The 22,041-nt window shown below is 40.4% G+C and overlaps 1 protein-coding gene across 2 annotated transcripts; it reads right to left on the reverse strand.

Moving 5' to 3' along the window:
• Positions 1-644: 644 nt before the first annotated feature.
• Positions 645-21,821, reverse strand: mgrn1a (mahogunin, ring finger 1a). Of its 2 annotated transcripts, XM_072666943.1 has the most exons (17): positions 21,323-21,821; positions 20,848-20,966; positions 20,645-20,733; positions 20,386-20,532; positions 18,797-18,914; positions 17,954-18,020; positions 17,825-17,868; positions 17,140-17,187; positions 15,934-16,002; positions 13,190-13,349; positions 9,788-9,900; positions 8,818-9,044; positions 7,745-7,859; positions 7,214-7,259; positions 6,470-6,586; positions 3,939-3,981; positions 3,729-3,818 (listed from the first exon to the last, which is right to left on the reverse strand). In XM_072666943.1, the coding sequence occupies exons 1-16, from the start codon at positions 21,408-21,410 to the stop codon at positions 3,944-3,946; spliced, it is 1,605 nt and encodes a 534-aa protein (XP_072523044.1). In that variant the 5' UTR covers positions 21,411-21,821; the 3' UTR covers positions 3,729-3,818; positions 3,939-3,943. The 2 variants fall into 2 exon arrangements, with proteins under 2 accessions (XP_072523043.1, XP_072523044.1); XM_072666942.1 differs by lacking the exon at positions 3,939-3,981 and having other exon boundaries at positions 645-3,818; positions 21,323-21,820.
• Positions 21,822-22,041: the final 220 nt, after the last annotated feature.

A 22,041-nucleotide genomic window follows, 5' to 3' on the forward strand; every position in this document is an offset into this window, starting at 1 on the left:
TGACATTTTTTGCCCATTTCCTCCCCAATTTGGACTGCCAATTACCCAACCTGTAAGTACTAAACCTCCCCCCATTGTGAGCAATGCCCCCTACACTAGTGAGGGCGGTCATTTTACAAACTGCTGCCGATGCAACATCACCGGCTGACCAACGCGTCTGGAGGAAAGCTCTGCATACCCGGCACCCGCATATCCAACGTATATTAAATTTAACATGGATAGATTAGAAACCACCTAGCAACACCAATACAACCACCTAACCACCACCTAGCAAAACCATAGCAACCAAAATATTCAATTATATTTTCTATCATTTTTTGCAGGTGTAAGCAAAGAACAATGACCACAGAACACCTGGTTTCTCCTGGTAAAATATTGCTAAAATATATAAAGTATTCAATATTTCATAAAAACGCACCTGCTTGGTCATATCAGTTTTGGCTCTGAACATGCACTCTAAGAGCAGAGTGGTTTGCATGGTTTGAAATTCTTCGTTTGTAATCCAGGTGAAGCGAACACCTTTTCAGCGGACTGAATAGTTTTGCAGTAATTTTACTGTAATCATATTTTTGTAACCTACTGGGCTACATTCTGCATTCTCATCTAACTGCACTTTCAGTGCCTCAAAGAAAAGAGCAATGAGATGTAATTGGGTGCAGCACTTTATGATAAAACGATTCATCTACATACAAATATACAATACTTTTACAGAGGCTAGCAGCAGTGAATCACTAAAAAGCGACAGATATATCGATCCAGGCTGGCGTTTGGACAGAGAACAAGTTGAAGTATCAACACACGTCACATTCAGTCAAATCATTTCTGCTCACAAATGTGTTCCAATCTGGGACTAGGCCTAGTCTCCATCCTTATGTATGTAAAGGAAACCCATTTTCAACTGGCTAATTAAAGCTTTAAGAAGTGCTTACAGCTTCCCATCTTGCACATTTCGGAGACCAGAGGAAGGGACAGCCATATAAGGCACAAACAGATCAGACATAAATTCCACAAATACTTGCGTAACTGATGCGTTACAGACTGATACTTTACCTAGTGTTCAACTGACAATACACATGAAATAATAATGAAGGATTCAGTCACAGACCAGAAAGAGGAGGCTTGCTTAAAAAAACGAAAGGCATACGTGTGTGAAACTGACTGGACCTTACATTGATTGCACTGCCATGGCAAAAAGAAAACAACAACTGGAAATAACTGTCTGATATCAGATTAAAATAATCACTGCAATATAAGAGGAGTCAGTTGTAAGAGTTCTGAAGAGTTAAAGCATAAAGAGTTCCCTATTGGTCAGCAGGGATTTTCACTTGTTGCATTAAATTAGACCCCAAAAAAGTGCTCCAGCAGAGAGGAAGTACCTGGAGAGAATGGCCAATTTAAGGACTGTATATATATATATATATATATATATATATATATATATATAGGTGTATTTATGTGAGGGCCTGACATGATGTCCAACATATGCATACAGAACATTCCTGCAAAAGTATTTGGACAAGAGAAAATACACTATGGGTCTAAACTTCAGTGCATGGGGGAATCTAGCCAGGTACCGGCTTTATGCATTTCCGTCAGCAGCCGCTGAACAACGGATTTGTTCACACCCACTAGTGAATACTCTAGAGCCATCTAAGCTGTTCACACCTTGCATCAACAAGTGTTTTCGATGAGCGGATCATGTTCAGGTTTCTACACATGACATGAGAAGCCTAGTGTAAACACGCCCAGCATGCATTGTGATCGGATTATGATCGGATTACCAAAACCACATTCGGAGGTGGTCAGCGATGGATCTTGAATGCCAGTGTAAATGGAATGTGTTTTCTATATCATACAATTACATCAGCGCCACACGTTTCCCTGTCTGCCGGCGTATGTGAAAGAATGGCAGGTGCTCTGTTTTGGTGAAACCAGCCACAATCCTTTACCGCCATTCTTCACCTCGCCCATTCGTCCAAAAACCACACGGGCAGTAAGTGGTGCTACAAAATGCAGAAAAATAAAGGGTGCTCCTTTCTGCTCCGATGCAGACGATTCACTGCCTGTTTTAAACAGTTTAGTCCAAAACAGTAGTGACAGATGAGAAACAGAATATGTGTTGATGCACTTTTGGAGGGGTTAAGGTGAAGCATTCAACCCCAGGATTACTACTAAGACTATTACTTAGTACTAAGTACTAGCTCTTAAGCATGGTGGTGGTAGCATAATGCTACGGGCCCGTTTTGCTTAGTGCATTGCTTAAAGTGGATAATGATGAAGAGGAAGGCCTACCTCAGAATTCTTCAGCTTAGCCTCAAACCATGAGCTGGACAACTGGACAGTTGGAACCCATTTGGACGTTCCAACAGAACAATGGAATGTAATGGATGACGCAGGTTGACATTAAGCTTTTGGAACTTAACCCTATCAAAAATATGTGGACTGTGCTTAAAAGTCCAACCAGAATTCTGTCAGAAGCTTGTTGAGACTAAGAAAGTCTTTCAAAAGTCTGGTCAAGGTGCAACTTGCTAAGGGACATTGGAATGGAGTTAAAGTTTGGGAGAAGGACCACGCCCAAACTCCTCCTGCCTCATGATACGCTCCTCTTCCCTCACCTTCTTGTGGCAAAAATTTGCACCCCACCACCCCAACTCCAGCCTTTACTCAGTGGGGGTAGGGGGTTGGAGGGTCTTCTGGCTTTATGTTTTATGAGCTGAAGTCACCCAGAACTCCAACCCAAGTTTTTCGAGTTCCCCTCCCTTGTATAGATCATTTTGAACCTGTGTTGTTTTTGGAACCCCTCAAAGTTAAAACTTATGTACCAAATGATATTAAAGATGATTACTGTACAAAAGAACTGTGACATTCATGGCTCAATTTGGCTCTCCAGATATGATCCAGACACGGAACGCAAGCTTATGCAAGGTGTAAACAAGCCCTCCTTCACACTCGAAACTGTAATCTCCTTCTGATTCGAGTGTCTTGTCTATTAACCTTACTCTGACTCCAGTCTGCTTCTGCATATTTCCAGTGCTTTCTTCACACCTGACACCCAGTGCAGGTAAATGGAAAATCCGCAATACCCAAGACCTATGGATTCAAGCACTATGAATCATGTCTACCAGTGGCTCTTGGTCTGGAGGACACCGAAGATTCTGGCAGGACGATTTAGGGGCAGCCAATGCAGCCGAAACATTTGCAGCCCATCACAGAGGCACTGATCTATGGAGGGGTTCAGTAGAAATGATTTCCAGCCATGCAGTACGACTGGTGAAATGGATTCTACCCATGGCATTATATCTGATAAAAAGCACAGCTTTTCACCATAACTAAATCATTACACAGACCACTGGTTGCTAAACAACTACAATGGTCGCCTATTTAGGCAGAAGATACTGCTGATATTAAACATGGTTATGTTTTGTGGCCTCTTGGTTTTAGTTTTCTTTCCTTTTCCACTTTGCAAAGCGGCTGTATAAAAGCAGTAGAACACCTCTTAGGCTGAGATTTGTCTACTGTGAGCAAATCACAGCCGATGCACACCCTCTTACATTTAACTGCCTAATTGACGGGCATTAATGATTGTGGTATGTTACGGCATTTCCGAGCGAGACACTCTTGACTGAAGGCTGATGAAGCTTAGAGATAAACTCCAAATAAGAGAAAGAGTGCTAATGAAAGCAGAGGAAAGCACGCTGGCTGCTGCTATGGGCTGAGGCGCTCGTCCTCCACGTGTAGGCTGCTGGGGAGGCAGAGCAGAGGTTGGCTGGAGCTGCTGGTGCTCTGGCTCTTCAGACTTTCAATGGACCCAGATGAACCTAAACAGAGGATTGGAGTGAGACAGTACATTGCGACTAAGAACAGCTGCTTAAGACTTAACATTGGTTCATATTTGTACGCCTACTGAAAACAGCAGAAATCAGCAGTGATACACCTACCATCGTCAACATTCCTCAACAGCAGTAGACCAGGACTCAGAGGCTGAGCAAGTTGAGAGTAAGGGCAGGTCAGATTAACAGAGGAAAAGTTAGGAGACATGGCAGAACAGAAGCACACAAGCATCAGACTGTGAAAATAGGTCAAAGCCATCTTCAGCCAAACAGCATAAGTGTGTTTTAAAGCGAAGTTTCTCCTCATTTTATAACCTTTGGCCCTGTTTGCTCTTTATAATAGCCAATAGGCAGGTGCTGAAGCTATCGTCCTTGGTAATCCTCAGAAATCAAAGATTCCTTTAAAGCACTATATGTAGACATCCAGGTTTCTTCCCACATAAAGGGTTTTAAAAAGGAGATAGAACCCCATCTGCTCCACTAACAGTGTCTCCTCTTCAGGGGAAAACTTTCCACGAAATAAGTGAAACCCTACTGCAAATAACCAGAAAGAGCATTAGAGAGGTCAGGTACTGATGTTGGATGATTAGTTCTGGATTATAAATTCTCATCTCAGAGATACTGGATGGAGCCCCATCACTCCAGAGAATGCAATTTTACCATTAATACCACGGCCAAATGCTGTGCATTGGGGATGGTGACCTTGGGCTCATGTGCAGTTCCAGCAAAACATCCCATGCCAATATGCTTTTTCTTGAGGTTATACAAGCCATGTGTATGTTTGAACAGTTTGTGCCAGCAATAGGTGCACTTTACTGCTAGTGAATGCATTATTGAAAAGGGGTGTCCACAAACATTTGGGCACGTACTGTGACAGAATTCATTTAGACAGAATTCACCCTTACTGGCCAGCCACGCTGTGGAGTATTTGAATGCATGTGATGGAGCATTGTCCTGCATGAAAATCATGTTTTCTTGAACGATACTGACTTCTTTCTGTACCACTGCTTGAAGAAGGTGTCTTCCAGAAACTGGCAGTAGGTCTGGGAGTTGAGCTTTACTCTATCCTCAACCCGAAAAGGTCCCACAATTTCATCTTTGATGATACCAGCCCATACCAGTACCCCACCTCCACCTTGCTGGCGTCTGAGTCGGAGTGGAGCTCTCTGCCCTTTACCGATCCAGCCTCGGGCCCATCCATCTGGCCCATCAAGAGTCACTCGCATTTCATCAGTCCATAAAACCTTAAGATATTTCTTGGCCCAATCTTGACGTTTTATCTTATGTTTCTTGTTCAAAGGTGGTCGTTTTTCAGCCTTCCTTACCTTGGCCATGTCCCTGAGTATCGCACACCTTGTGCTTTTTGATACTCCAGTAACGTTGCAGCTCTGAAATATGGCAAAACTGGTGGCAAATGGCATCTTGGCAGCTTCACGCTTGATTTTCCTCAATTCATGGGCAGTTATTTTGCGCCTTTTTTCCAACACGTTTCTTGCGACCCTGTTGGCTATTTGCCATGAAAAAAGTTTCAAGCAATTTCAAGACTGCTGCATCCCTCTGCAAGACATCTCACAATTTTTGACTTTTCAGAGTCCGTCAAATCTCTCTTCTGACCCATTTTGCCAAAGGAAAGGAAGTTGCCTAATAATTAAGCACACCTTATATAGGGTGTTGATGTCATTAGACCACACCCCTTCTCATTACAGAGATGCACATCACCTGATTTACTTGATTGGTAGTTGGCTTTTAAGCCTATAGAGCTTGGAGTAGGACAACATGTATATACAATGTCAACTGGTGTACATAAGCTTCCATTACTTGTTAGCTAGGGATATACTGATGGCACTGAGGCATATATGAATGGACCAGGCATCTGCTGAAGCTTGATCCAGTTCCGATCCTTTGTTTTTACCGCTGTGTTCAAGCAGAGCGTCCTCAGGCCATCCTCTAGGTACCATTAACAGACATAATTCAAAGCCCACAGCAGAGAGGAGCGTTTTCTGAAGGTTAAAAAGCAGTGTGATTCGTTTCTTTTTATTATTTGTGTTTTGAAGTACACGGGAGCCGATCAGGGAGGTCAGTCTGTCTGGATTATTAAACCATAAAGTCCAAAGTCATAATATATAAACTGTGTGGCTGGATTGTTTATAGGAACATAAAGATTTGATCGAATCGGTATCAGTTGATACTCAGAGAACAAGGTACTCAGATTGGATCAGGGATAGGGACATCACTATTGTTAGCCACAGTAGACACATAGCTCCAGACATGCCTTGACGGATCATGTACAGATTGTGTACACTTTATATATTTTTGCACAACTGCTGCGCTAAGTATTAGCAGCGAAAAGGAAAAGGAAAATGAGAGCCAGTAAATGCCTATTAGAGACCACTAGCAGAAACAGCAGGCTTCATATAACAGGCTGTAAAGAATGACACTGGAAAGACGACTGGACACATCTTGAACAGTCCAGTTTACTGCTCTGTCCGCATGTAGACACAGAGAGCAGCTGAGAGGTGCTAATCTGCAGTGATCAGAAAATGTTAGAGGCTGAAGGTGGCAGTATGTGTAAAGCTTAAAGACCATGCACTGAAAGTACAGTGTGTGTAAACTGCAAAAATAAGGTAGTGTCCACTCACCAGGCAGGGCCAGGTCAGCTGAGGGGTCACTCTCGGTGCGACTCAGGCTGCTGCGGGCACTGTGACAGTCCTGCAAGATCTCACTCACAGACACGCCCAGAGTTCTGCTCTCTGAACCTACAGCACACAGCAGAGAGGCTCTTACACACTGCGTATCGGCTATGTTAGGAGTTTGTGAAAGTGAAGGTTCAGCCAAACAACAAGAAGTAATGCAATTATCTCCTTTCCATACTCGAGACACTGGTGAGGTATCCCATGTTTGGGACTACAGGTTTTTGTTTGGAGCTACAAGGTCAGAACCATCATCAATTATTTTTGTGCCTCCCTTCACCAGCACCTCATCAATCATGAAGTCATGGATTGCAAATAAATAAAGAATTTGCTCAAGCAGACTTCTTTCTAAAACGTGGTTCTAAAAAAGCCTTTGTTGTTATGAATTATTATATATTTTTATTATTAAGAATTCTATATTATAGTCTGCCAAGTATTGTGGTCTCCACAATGACTTTTACATTAAACACATTTACATTAAATTCAAATGTAAATGTGGTTAAAATATTGATGTCAATTTACAGCTATCCCACAATCCCTCAGGCATTTTTTCGCTACTACCTGTTGAAAATTATTGGAGGCGAAATTTCAGATTGCGAATTTACATGCAGTGGACATATCCGTATGAGTCTTTCACGTCTTGCTGTTAACACACAATTCCACTAGGACATGACTGGGACAGTGTAAAATTACCGGTGTTTGGAGAGCCAGGTTCAGAGGCTTCCCCATCGACTGTAGCCTGAAGGGGTGGAGGAATACAAAACAACTTTAGAGGAGACAGCAGCTGTGAGTTTACTGATTCCACTGAATTAAGAGTTTTAAACAGAGCCACTGATCTCAGAACTACCACTGTAAAACCATCAGATAAATCTAAATCCATAAATAGAAAAACACCTTTTAGAGAGTTTTCTTATATATAAATATCCTATAAAAACAGCAAAATACAGTATAGCCTGCGAAAACCTCTCAGAATGAAATCATACATAACCATCATACATATGTCCTAGTAATAGAGCTGACTATATGATATCTTTAAAATGTACCACTTCTGGTTCTTTTTTGCCTTATTAAATAAAAAAATGAAATATACGACAAATCAACTCATATCCTGGCATTGTGAAGTCAGAGATTTGCATCCCTATTCCACACTGAAACAAGAAGTTATAAATAAACGTGTGTAAGAAAAGTGTGATGGTGTGAGTTGGCAGGGTAGTGCGGTCAGACCTCAGTGGGTGCTGGACTGTAGGGCAGCACAGAGCGAGGCTGGGTGTCAGAAAGGTCAGACAGTCTCTCCTCATCCTCCTCCTCCTGGATGGGAGATGATGGAGAGCGTACCGACCTACAGAGGAACCACAGCAGATACAGGCATTTCAAAGCAATTCAATATGTGGCAAGATCACGCAGTACACAGCACCACTTTAAAGCTCTGAAGTCGCTCGTCACATTAATCCACATCCACATTTGTTATTTTCTATTAAATAATGATTTTAAAAAGGTAATACATTTAATTAATAATTTCATGTTTTAAAAATATTATAATGTAGATGTAAATTTGATAAATGGCCCACACCCCATCCTTTTTTTTGTGATGATATTTACTGATGAATTCTTACAAGAGTGATGTGCATGTTTGTGTAAGAGACTGTAAAACCAATAGTCATTAATAAATAAACAAAAAAAAAAAACTAAACTAAACTAATAAATAAATAAAACAAATAATAAATAATAATAATAATAATATTTATCAGTTATCAGTTAAAAACATCTAGAGTTTGATTATTATTCTAGACACATAAAAAATATATTTTCCTACAACTTTTTTTAAAAGCTGTAAAGAGCACAGGGCTCTCCTACTAACACATTCAAATGTGTTTACTAATATAATTTTACAAACATATAATATAATATATTAGCATAATGATAATAATATTAGTATATTGTTTTAATATACTAATATTAAATAATAATAATATTTAATATACTAATTTAACTTTTAAATGATCGTTTATGTAAGTACATTTTAGAAAATAAGTAAATGCAACCATAAATATTAAAACAAAAATTGACATTTTGGGGACATTTTCTTCCATTGTTACATTTTATATTCAGCACATTTTAAACCTACTGTAGACATTCCCTTTTTTTCTCTCCACAGTTCAACACTGGTTTGGACTGCTGTGAGTAAATGACTAGACCTTTCCATCCAGCCATAAAAAGTGCACATCTCTACCTAGTGTACCAAATTAGCACACTAATTTCTGTTATTGCTATATTTAACATGTTTTAGGTGATCTTACCCATCAGGTGACTTGCTTCCTTTGCTTTTCAGCGCTGCTGGGTCTGTGCTGTGCTCCACCATGCTTTGCTGTCGTCTGCTCAGGTTCAGTGAGTCACCTACTTCACCTGAAAACCGGATCTCTTCGTAGAGAGGGGCTGAAGGGATTGCGGAAGGCACAGCCTGCACTCCGTTCAGAGCCTCCAGCAGGGACACTGGCTCGTATCCTGGAGGAATGTTCTCAGAGTTCTGGAGATATAGGAGGTTGAAAGATGAACCGGGCCAAAACCCTGACTTCCAAACACAACATGTATCAATACTCTACGCCGAAGTCAAATCAAATTTAGGGTGCTTTCCACTGAACGTAAGGCCAATTTGCATGAGATAAAAATGACCTGGTAATGTGAGATACACAATATGTCCAAATGTTTGTGGACACCCCTTCTAATGTATGCATTTAGCTACTTGTTTAAGTTGCACCCATTGCTGACACACATGTGCAGGTGTACACACACATAGCTTGTCTAGCCCCTGTAGAGAGTTACTGCCAATGGAATAAGACTCTCTGGGGTATAACCAGAGAGATAACTAGAGATAAACATGGATCTATTTGCAGCATGCCTGATGCCAGGTGTGGAATAGAGAGGTATAGAGCTCCCCAGCATTGAGCTGTGGAGCAGTGGAACTGTGTTCTCTGGAATGATGGTTGGTCCTCCATCCAATACTTTTAGGATGAGTTGGGGAGTTGTGGATGAGGTGGGCTGGTGATCATCCAACATTCTGACCTCACTAATGCTTTTGTCGCTGAATGCAATCAAATGTTCCAAAATCTTGTGGTGGCGTAAAAGGGAACAACTAAATATTAGGTAGGTGGTGCTAATGTTAGGCTTATATACACATATACTACACTCAAACGCAAATGTTTCCTCAAAAACTGGCACAGATGTGCTGATCTATTTGACCTCGAACATGTATGTGTGTGTATTATGTACCGTATTCTCTGTGTGGTCTGAGCTCTGAGAGAGCACTGGACTGAAGGAGACGGAAGACAGCATGCCAGCCTGTTTCTTCCTCACTGCACGGATCTGCAGCAGCGCACGAAAGGCTAAAGATGAAGAGAAAAAGCCAGTTAAGTAAAACACAACCCTGATTACTGTGCTACAAATAAAGCAGACGCAGGTGTTGCGTCTTCATAAGCAGACACTTCACAAGCGCTAGCACCTTTATTTTAGCAACAAAAGGACGCTTTTAAAAGGTGTTCTTAATGCTCTTAAAAGGAAGAGCAGGCACAGACAAGGCCCACTCACTCACATCTCACCCTCATCCTGTCATTTCTTCTTTATAGGGATGCACTGACATGAAGATTAGTAATACTTAAGTGTGCTGTTAGGGCTTTGTTTCTGAATTGCTTAACTGTATTCATTAAAATACAGTTTTTTATAAAACTAATCATTAAAATTATTAAGATTAAGATTATTAACTAGGGATGCACCGATCCAATACTAGGATTGGATATCAACATTAGCTGGATCCATGGGACCGATCCATTCACTAAACCAGATTCCCGCACCACCGGTATTCTAGGCTTCATAACTCAGAAGCAGAGTAACCTACATACATGATACACAGATCATAGCAAACATCAAGCCTGCCGTCGACCTGTTATCAACTATCGGTGAGTAATCCAGCTTGGAAAAACAGCTAAAATCCACACACATGGTCTTCAGCAGCCTGCTTTCTACTCAAGAGAAGAACAGGGAGGGGGGCCAAGCAGGGGATCTCTCTCACACACACACACAGGCACACATGCAGGCAGACACGACCAAACAAAAGTGTCCAAAACTACTGATTACATGTTTTTGTCACTAAATATCCAAATATTCCAGATTTAAATTCCCAATATGCAAAGTTTATGTATCCATATCTGTGTCGGAACAGAAAAAGTCGGATCAGTGCATCCCTATTATTAACAGCTGGTTATTTTGTTTTCAAATTCAGTACACTGCACCGCTTTACAGGATATACTCATGGCCGAAACACTGGCACCCCTGCACTTCTTTCAGAAAATGCACCGCTTCTCCCAGAAATTTGTCACAATTACAAATGCTTTATAGAGGCCCGTGTCAGAAAGCTAGGTCTTTGTCAGAGGTCATGGGTCTTTCAGCAGGACAATGACCCAAAGCTTACTTCAGAAAGATACCCAGTAAAGCATCAGCAATTTCTGAAGTGGCCAAAAATCTAAATCCTACAGGGCATCTCAAAACAGCAGCTGAGAGAATATTAATTAATATAAATAAATATTAGGTTGAGGATGCCAACATCTTTGCCAATATCTTTGGCCATGGCTGTAGCTATTCAGTGTCTTGCATATTTTGCACAGAATATCAGGCTTTAAGCTCATGTCTAAATAGCCTAAACAGACACTCAGTCCTTTGGATAACATTAAACAGAGGTCAAATTCTCTGTGGATGTTGTGTCATGTCATGTATATATAATAATTCAGGGCAAAAAAAAAAGAAATCTACTGTAATTCTTCCTGTCTAACATTCTACACATGACCTGTGTTGTTTTGTACACTTTTAGAGTAAAGAAAAAGGAAAGGAGCACCATGAAAAGATTTGAGCAACCCAAGAGATTTAAGCCCTCGCATAAGTTTTCTGGCCTTAATTAGACTGTTAGAGCTTTGTTAGGTAAGGTCAGGTGATGCAAATTTGAAAGCTTTAAAAATACTATGACTCTTCAAACCTTGGCCGATTCTTAAACTGCGTTCTTGTCTGTGCTTGTGTTTCTGCGGACTTGATACCGTGAAATGGCATCAGTTGTAGCCGTGTTATCAAGGATACATCAGGGTGTGACTTGTGTGGACCTAGCTCTGCCAAATATGCCGCTCCAAATGCAGAAATACTGTGAAGAATACCGCCCTCCCATCCTCGGGAGTACGGTGAGTCCAACTTGCCAAATCAGTCCTACCAAGCATGTACTTTGCATTGGGAATCCCCCCTTGTCTAAACAATTGGCAGGCATGAAGAAAACGTTCTAAGAGAGATGCACAGTAGGAACAGTTCAGGAAGGGTCTTTAGCAGACTCTGGGGTGGTGGTGCACTGTTCTACTGTGCAGCGACACCTGACCTCCATGCAAGAATCATCAGAAGAAAACTTTCTGAAGGTTTTGGTCACAATACGTTGTGTATGAGGTATGTTTAGAAAAACAATAGTGCTGGGTTTAATAAAAAAACTCACAGGGGTAAACTTACCATGCTTTGGGCACACAGAAGATTTTACCGTTACAAGGAAGAATCAATGCAACTAAATAGCAGCAAATTCTGGAAGCAAAAATTACACGGTCTGTGAAAAAGCTGAAGATGCCCAACCCTGTGATTCTGGAAACATACAAGCAGGTGTATATACACCATATGTCCAAATGTTTGTGGACATAAATATAAATATGAAATTATTGGCAGCATGCCTAATGCCAGTCGTGGGTTAGTGGGTATAAAGCCCCCCATCATTGAGCTGTAGAGCAGTGGAGCAATGTTCTATGCAATGGTGGTTGGTTCTCCATCAAAATCTTATTGGAAGATTTGGGGAGTTGGTGATGAGGTGGGGTGTTTATCGTCCAACATCCTGACCTCGCTGATGCAGTTGCCAATGAATGCAATCAAATCATCACAGCAGTGTTTCAAAATCCAGTAGAAAGCCTTCCCTGGACAGTAGAGACAGTTACTCTGACAAAAGCAGGACACACTCTATTTAATACCCTTGATTTCTGAAGAAACAGTGAATAAGCAGGTGTCCCAATACTTTTTTTTCTATATAGTGTAGGTGTATTTTGGAAATGGTAATTAATTAAAGCATTCTCCAGTTTTAGCAACATATTTATATATATACACACACAGAGAACGAACTCTCAATGGCAATCTAAATGGCATTTCTAAGACATAGTAAGTAAACAGTTTTAATGTCAATAAAATCATAATACTGAGCCTTTTACGTGGGTTATTGCCACATACTGAATGTCCCATTGCTATTTTAAAAGGGGCTGCTTAAATCTTTTTAACTCACATGCTGCAGGCTAAACTACACCAAATAATGTTCTATTCTGTCCAGCAGGTGTCTCTGTTTTCCAAAAGGTCAATTACACAAGAGGCCCTGCACGTGTCTACTGCTGCTACTTGTTACAACCTCATCTAATTAAAACAAAAGATAAATAAATAAAAGTATCACAGCGAGAGGAAATCACTCATGATCACTCATCCCTTCAGGGCACTGGCTTGGCTCTGTCTGCTGTACGTTATTATTCTCTGAAACATTACAAAGCTCATTTCAATGATAATGATAATAATAGCCGAACACAGGGACACATCAATTTATGCATTGATTAATGAGACACTCACGCAGTCGGCAGATAGGGCAGTTGTTGGCCTGGTAACGCAGTGTGTCAGCACACGCATTGCAGAGACACAGGTGCCTGCAGGGGAGTATGAGTGTGTCGCGCAGGTCTGACAGACACACCACACACTCGCTGCTGTTGTCACTGTTCTCGTCCTCTGGAGACTGGAGGAAGACAGAAAGCACCACCATACATCAGAAGTAGCGTAAAAGCAGAAATAAAGAAACCAGAAGCAGTGAGCCAAAAAACATGCTGGACTGCTGATTGGCTGTTCAAATTACATAACGCATGCATGTTATTAATGTGCTTTAGTGCTTCTTGATTAGTCTGGAATCAGTGGAGGTCACCTGGCGCTACTTTCTGGAATAGGCTATGCACACTGTAAGTGTGTATTTTAATATATATATTTTTTGTATTTACAAAAAAGGATAGTTTAGGCACTGCTATCAAAATCAAGGTAATAGAGCCAGTATCAAAGAATTCAGTACTCTACCAGGCTCTATTAAGCTATCAAGCTAGTTACAGGAATAGACAGAATTCTGGCTTGTACTGGTAACAGTTTTTAATTATTTACTATGGGTGCCAACCCACTAAATTCACCTGTATAAACACATTCTCAGATTCTCAAATATACAGCCTTAAACTTCTGGGACGCAGGATTTGGTTGCTGCTCTTATCCAGACGCACTTACATTCTAATCACTTTGCTCACTGTGAGATGAAACCTTCCTGGGTAAACATGGAGATAACCCCAGAAGGAGAAAAACGGAAGGTAATTCTGCCTGCAATTTTCTTAGATGAGGAGATTACTTGGGGTCCTGGGGTAATTCTTTCTGTCACAGGGCTTCCTCCTGATTTTATTTCCATCCAGATCAAGCACATCTGTACTAGAACATCTGTCTGATAATGTTTGTTTTGTCCAGATACAAGATTTTCTTTTCTTCAGGACAGATCTCACCTTGTACACGTCCCCCATTACACAGTACTGATACATAACATGCATAACATTTGCACTATGATTATTTGCACAGCTGTACAGATGTTCATTTTCTGTAAATGTTTATATTTATTTATTTTTTATATTTATTATATCTGTACATAATGGTTTGTGTATAGATGTCTACTCAGGCTAAATATGGATAACTCTTTATTATGTTTAATTTATTATTCTTTATTCTATTCATTGTTTAGTGTATTTGTATATTAGTGTAATACCTGTTAATAGTCTGTTTGTTTATTAAATGTCATACTTGTGTAGCTCTCACCAAGTAAATTCCTTGTATGTGTAACATACTTGGCAAAATAAAGAGATTCTTATTCTGATTACACTTCACATTTAGTCTCTGAGTGCACATATAGGTATTATATTTAGTCTCTGAGTGCACAGTAGGTATTGTAAACCTTTTAAATTATGAAACGTAAACTTTCCAAATCATGAAAACAGAACTTAGTGAAAAATAAAAAAAAAACATTCCAAATTGGCAAAAACAATACTGTGCAAAATGTTAACTTTCCAAATCACAGAGGGGAAATGTTTCAAAATGTAAATTTTCAGAATCACAAAGTGAAAACTTCCCCAAAATGTAAATTTTCAGAATCACAAAGAGAAAACTTCCCCAAAATGTAATTTTTCAGAATCATATCTTTCCATAAACCTAAATGACGAAACAAAAATGAAATGAAACTGTTGAGGGGGACTTTGCTTCGCCCTGACCTGTAACAAGAGCCAGTGTCTGTTCGACCATTGGAACTCAACTGTTGTGAATGTGATCATGTGCCCATAAGATAAGATAAGATAAGATAAGATAGTCCTTTATTAGTCCCGCAGTGGGGAAATTCCCAGTGTAACAGCAGAAAGGGATAGCAAGACACTCAGTTACAAAAATTTGGATAAATAATTTACACTATATACACAATATAAATAAGAATTAAAAATTAAAAGAGCAATAACAATATTATTTACAGCAAAAGACTCTTAATTGCACATGGGGGGGGGGGGGGGGGGGGGGGGGTATTGCACATAGTATTCCCTGAACATGAACATGTGTGTGTAGTTAATTGTGTGTGTATGTGGTCCGCTGGGAGCAGTGCTGGTTGTGCAGTCTGACGGCAGCAGGAAGGAAGGACCTGCGATACCGCTCCTTCACACACTTGGGGTGAAGCAGCCTGTCGCTAAAGGAGCTGCCCAGTGCTGCCAGAGTCTCATGCATGGGGTGGGAGCTGTTCTCCAGCATGGATGCCAGCTTGGCTGTCATCCTCCTGTCTCCCACCACCTGCACTGGGTCTAAGAAGCAATAGGATGCAAACATCTGAGTACTAAACTCGCTTGTGATTCTATTGCTGTCTGGAAGTGAGAGATTTATTACTGAGGAGATGCGTAAAGTTTTGTACAAACGTTCCCCTGATGAACTACTCCAACCTGAATAGAGCGTTACTGTGAAAGAGGACATTACCTCAGGACTCCATGTAAATGCAATCCCATCCCAGCTTCCCCAACTTCAGACCACGGGCATCAATAACTTAGCTTTAGCTTTGCTTCATGCTTTATTTTACTAAACTCACTAGACTAGACTAAACTGTAGGTGTTGGGGTGGGCTGGGAATGCAATTAATTACATATATTAAAATTATTAAATTAATAATAATTATTAAATTATTTGTAAATTGATTTTATTGTGTGCATACTGTTAATGAAAAAACAACATTAGCTCTTTCTCAGAACACAGCACAACTACCCTCTCTTGATTTACCTTAGTCTCCTGGTTGTTCTTATTCTCAATGCCGTAAATCTCCTGGAGAAGGTAGCTCACTCGATCGACCTGTGTGAAGGTATCAGTATAAAGATGAGCTTACTCACGAAAGGAGTTTACAGATCATCAGAAACAGGCACTCTAAAAATCAACCAGTGCAACAGTCAGTTCTTTGGCATTGTTATGGGGTGAGCTTATACATGTTCAGACCAGACGCTGGCAGCAGTGAGCTACAGCCACTCTACAGCTGCTGTTCACCCTGAAGTGCTTCTGCTGACGACACTCCTTGTGCGCAATGAGCGCAATTCACACTCGCTTATGTAATGTCAAGGCCCTCTATTTATATCGCCTGGTATTTTTATATATCTTTATAACAAGGTTGAATCTTTAGCTGAGGTCTTAACTTGAAAAAATGAGTCAAAATAGTTTTAAAAAGTAACAATAATCTGCTTTTAATTATGTCAATGTTGCATGCAAGTAAAGACCTAATGACGGGCAGGACTGAGATAATATACAATTCAAATACTTCTATTTTTTTTTTTATTTGCCAAGTGACCTACTGCAGAAATCCAGCCCAAGTCTAAAGGGCTCTCATTCAGCCATGCTGACTGAACACCAGTGAAAACACTTAACGCTTAACACTTAACAAGTGTCTTTACTGTCTCAACCAGTATTGTGTTGGTGACGTGTTGCAGTAAAGGCCATTTTCACTTTTTCAGGAAGAAACACCCTAGATCATGAACTTCCTAACCCTACTCTACAGCTAATATAATATGCACTTAAATACTTCCAATAGTGTTTGTGAAAAAAACAAATGCTGTTGCAAAATTACAGCCCAGCCCATGCTTTTTTAACCAATCAGCTTGAATATCCGGAACTTACTGTTGTATAATTTCAAGTATTTTGCCCATAGATTTATAATCTGGTGACAATTTTCCTCAATTTCCTAATCACCCAATACTTCATGTCCAAAAGTGCTTCGCTGTTCACTCAGAAAATACCCTTAGCTGTATGTATAGACTAGGATCCAAAGATACCTCTAAGCTTAGATACTACTAATTCACCATCCAACTCTGTATTTCAGCACTCAATAATAACTGCCATTTCTATTTACACAGAAGGAGATAAGTAGTTACATTAATGCCAGGATTACTAAATATAAAGGAGTATGAAAGTTAGTAGTGAGGTGCCTTAAAATACACTTACTATTTGCTTCTGCTTTAAAGGCTTCACTGAAAAACTGCCATCAACATGCTGCAAAAAATCAAACACTCAAATCACAAAACTGCTCAAACACAACAGCAGGAGTTAAACGCTGAATTACATTAATTAATTATAACTATTATATTCAACCGCTCGAATTTTAAACTGCAATAAAGCCTTTAAACAGACTTTCATGCATTATATGATCAGAAAAATGCAACGTAATGTAATTTATCATAATATTGACAGCATGCCATTAACAGTGGGTTCTATACCCAGGCTCAGCAAGTTGCACCGCAACAATGGCTCCCCACTGCTCTGGGGACGTGTGCTTACTAATGTGTGTTGTGTGTGTTCACTGCACGGATGGGTTAAAGATGGAGGCCAGATTTCATCTATATCCAACACAAATGGTGGTGCATGTGGTCGTCCTGTGGGGGAGTGGTGGCTCAGCGGTTAAAGCACCGGGCTATTGATGCCTCCTTGCTCCCCGAGTGCCACAGCGATGGCTGTCCACCACTCCGGGCACTGTGTGCTGACTGTCATTGTGTGTGTTTGATTACTAGTGTGTGAGGCCAAATTCCCTCTGCGTCCAACACAAAGTGTAAACATGGGTGTCTTGTCTATTGTCCACCACTAACTAATAATACCACTTAACATTCATAAATGACAAATATTCTGTACATACCTTTTCAAATGCTGCTAGAAGTACATGAGCATGTCCTATGACATCTATAACAACACAGAAAATAACTTAGATGGACTACAGCAACTAGACATTCGAATTTGTCTCTGAAAGGTTACTTGTGAGGCTCACCATCTCCATCATCCACGACTGCCTGAATCACCAGAGGGAACACACCTCTGTCCAAATCAAAGTTCAGCTGGGCAAAAAACACAGAGAGCACTTTGTCAATGTCATTTCAAAGTGTCAGTCATGCTTTTAAACTTAACCCTAAACTTACAACAGTTCTTAGTATATCATAGTTTACAATAATAAATAAATAAATAAATCATAATAATAGTAATAATAATAATGTTACTGGTTTACCAGTTTTGACAACATACACCCATGAGCCAAAACATTATGTCCACTTGTCCTCCCCACAAAATTCAGCATCATCTAAACATGCCTGATGCATTTTGAAAAGCGAGCAATTTCAAAAACACCAGCAAATTCTCCAGTCCAACTTTTTACAACTGGTGGACCACCTCAAAAAGCATAAGCTGAGTGTTTTGCCTTGGCCCTCACAGTCTCCTGACCTGAACATCATCGACAATCTGTGGAAGGCCTGAAAAGAGCAGTGCAAAAAGCCTGCAGGGCAGCTTAGCCTTGTAGAGTGAGCTGTTTTGGCAGCAGACCATTTCCCCAGGTGGTCATAAGGTTTTGGCTCGTCAGTGTATCTCCAGCACTCAACTGAGTACTTGCAAATCTGTCTAAATCTGCCTACAAATCTACTGGAAAGCAGTTTCAATTTTAGTTTCGGCCATTCATCTGGTACTACAGTTAAGTAACTGATAATAGAACACCTGTTACTGTTGAAAGTTAAATGTTGTATAAGTCTATGACATTATCTTTTAAAAGGGTATTTGTGAAAGCAGCTCAGGAAACACACAGCTATGTGGAAAGCTGACATGCTTCAATGTTTGTGATTCTCACCTCCTCTGGCTTCCATTTAGTGAAGTCAATCTTGAAGGATGGCAGAGAGAACTGCTGATTTATCCCTCTCTTAAAATGGACCGTTTCAGAAAACATAGCCGGCGTCTTAGGAGTATACCTTAAAGGGAGATCACAATCATGATCATCAATAAAGCAGGTTTACCAAATACCGTAAACATCCGTCAGTGAAAGACCGACACAATCCACAATCTCTGAAGCAAGGGAGTGCTCCCATTACTCTCAGTGTTAACTAAAAGCCCAGCGTGATCTGTGCTGTTGTTTCCATGGCATCAATGAACCTGCTATGGGATCTGTTGTCTAGCTACAGTAGTGTTGTATTTCCTCAGGCTCGGATAACAGAAGCAGGATTTTTAGGACTACTCAGCTCATCAACCATGTGATCTAAATGTTCCTTTCAATCTGTAACAATCTCACGTTATGAACGTGAAGCACTGCAAGAGTTCGCAGCCTGACCTAGAACCTAAAGCACTCTTTTTCATGCTGTAGTATAAAGACACTGTACAGGGAAAAGGGTGATGCACTGATTTTACTTGATTGTCAAATGAATGCATGCATGCTGTGAATATCTTTATTAATTCACTAATATTACAAAATAATATGCAATTAAAAGGCTAAATTGTGTTGATGGAATGTGGGAATAATGAAAATATGAGTGTTCAAATATAACAGCTGTATTTTACAGTTAAACAAGTTCAAGTACGACATGCTCTGAGCTTCTTCTCGTTGTCCCATAGCGAGAGCATCTGCAAACTCTGACAGTAATCAGAGATAGAGATATTTCTCTAAACTAACTGACTGCAGTGTTTTAAAGGGGCTGCGAGCTGATTGGTCAGGGAGGAGAATCAGACTGGATTATAAAATATTAAACACACTATAAAACAACCCTTTTAAAGAAAAGTCTCAACTAAACTAAATCAATCAGTGCAGAAAGTCTCAATATAGAAACTCCTCCTAAAAAGAAAGTGATTTTACTTCAGTATTAATTAGCAGCTCATTTATCTAAACTGGGGGGGGGGGGGGGTAACTGGACCAGGACAGTCCCTAGTTTTCGTACAATACAAGTATTTGTTTATGTTATTCATTTTTACCAATTGCTGAGTTGTGTGTTCAGGTCACAGAATTCACTCCTGTATTATTTTAATCTCCTTCTTGGTGACTGTAACTGTAAAAAATCACAGTCAGAGCTAGCCATGCCAGTTCAGCCAAGTCAGTTAGGAGAGTTGTACCAGTAGAGTACAATAATATTCTTCTCTTTGCATATCCCATTTTAGGGATAACTGCAGGGTCTACAATGCTACAGTGCCCCGGAAGCAAAGAGAGTAAAGTGCCTTGTTCAAAGGCCTAACAGTGGAAGCTCAGAGGCTGTGGGCATCAAACCCACAACCCTGTGATTACATACAGCTATTTTTTCCTTAATTATGTTCATGATGGTGCAGATATGTGTATGTCCTTTGGTAGGGGAAACACTCATCTGGTTCAAACCAGATCCTGTTCATATTTAAATCAAGTAAATTCAGTGCATTAGGTCTTTCCGTATGGGCTGTATGGGCTGTACTACAGAAACTTACACTGCCATTCCATTAGAAAACTCCTCAAAGGCCTGACAGTATACAGTGATGGCCACTCTTGCATCAGTATCGAAACAGAACTCCACGCCGTACAGGACTCTAGGATTTTCAGCTTCCTCAGTCGTGCTGTCAGCATCATCTTTGTACCTGTGAACAAGAGCAGGGTTTATGGATTTCACAGATTGGATCCAAGGCTTATTATTCAGTAATTATAATGAAAATAGAAGTTCAATCATAAGAGCCTGCAGGATATGACTACCTAACAAGCCGCAAGGAGTCTTTCCTAATGTTCACCAGACTCCTCAGGGTCTTCACCGGCTCATGAGGCGCAGGGGTCACATAGGGGAACTGGCATAAACAAATCAGAAAGTGCAGTAAGTGCATATTTCCGTTAAGTGCGACTGGTTTCTCGTTGGATACTCTAAGAGCATTTGTGGTAACTGGGTTTTGGGTGTTGCTTACCTGAACAGGTCTGTTGCCCAGGAAATTTAGATCCATATTTTCTCCGAACAGATAACCCTCAGGGTGCGGGGTGTCGAACTTCTCCCCTCCCATGAAAAAATGACTGGTGAAGTAATTTCCTGAAATGTTGAGGGCGAGAATGATCGTTCAGAACCTGGGACAAAGGGACACCTGTGGATTCGGTGCATTATGCAAATTCTATGCCTGGTTCCTGCTTGTGGACTGCGTGACTAAAACACATCAGGATCCTTATCTGCCATCAGTAACAGCCACAACACAAACACAGTGGGGTTGGGAGGAGGGAGAAGTGATCACTGCATCGATAACTGATGCAGAACAATCAGAAAATGACAGATTTGAAGTTGAGTAATAAACTATGTTATTACAGATGAAAAGCCACAGTCAGCATTCAGGCATCGTCACTAGCTGGCTCGCTTAGTTTAACGCCAGTGCTGTTATCGATCCCCTCTCTTACCTGTTTTGGGAGGATATCTGTAAGCTGAATTGGCTTGAATGTCGATGTCTTCAACTCCCGCAATCCTTCGACTAAGTATTGAACCCATGTTCAGATGCAAGTTCACCCCTGGTAACACGAAAATGTCCGGAACGAGGCCGTTTTGGGAATATGTACGGGTTTATTTGGCTAGCTAGTTAATATTTGCTTCATCCGTTATAGATGCAATCGCATTCCCATCTTGCCTGACAAAAACATGTTACCCTTAACGGTGATTTTGGGTCGAAATGATCCTCCAACGCATGGAAACAATAAACTATACGATGCAGCGCATACACTAATGTCTAAAGACGTTAGAAAAACAAGTGGACTAAAAAAACAAGGTCTTATAAAGACCAAAAACAACACTTCCAACACTATTCCAGTGACTCCGCTCTGTGGAAACAACACCAGATACACCGCGAGATGCGTGATTTCAAGGAGCTAAGAACTATGGGATATGTAGTGTCACTCTCTAGTGCATCATGTGAGGCGACTGACAAATAAAGCGTGTATATATATATATATATATATATATATATATATATATATATATATATATATATATATATAGTGTGTATGTGTACGTTTAGACTACGTTTAAAAAAAAAATGTTTTTTTTGGTATGATGTAATCGTTATTTTCAAAACGCAGAAACGCGTGTGTGAACATATATAAACATCACATTACGTCTCGAAAAA

This window comes from Salminus brasiliensis, chromosome 22, assembly GCF_030463535.1.
Source record: "Salminus brasiliensis chromosome 22, fSalBra1.hap2, whole genome shotgun sequence".
In the NCBI taxonomy this organism is placed as follows: domain Eukaryota; kingdom Metazoa; phylum Chordata; class Actinopteri; order Characiformes; family Bryconidae; genus Salminus; species Salminus brasiliensis.

Coding starts and splice junctions, on each gene's coding strand:
- mgrn1a (XM_072666942.1), bottom strand. CDS start 21,410: ATGGGTTCAATACTTAGTCGAAGGATTGCGGGAGTTGAAGACATCGAC. Junction 17,188..17,824: donor TTCTAGCAGCATTTGAAAAG/GTATGTACAGAA, acceptor GATTTTTTGCAG/CATGTTGATGGCAGTTTTTC. Junction 7,260..7,744: donor ACAGTCCAGCACCCACTGAG/GTCTGACCGCAC, acceptor CCACCCCTTCAG/GCTACAGTCGATGGGGAAGC.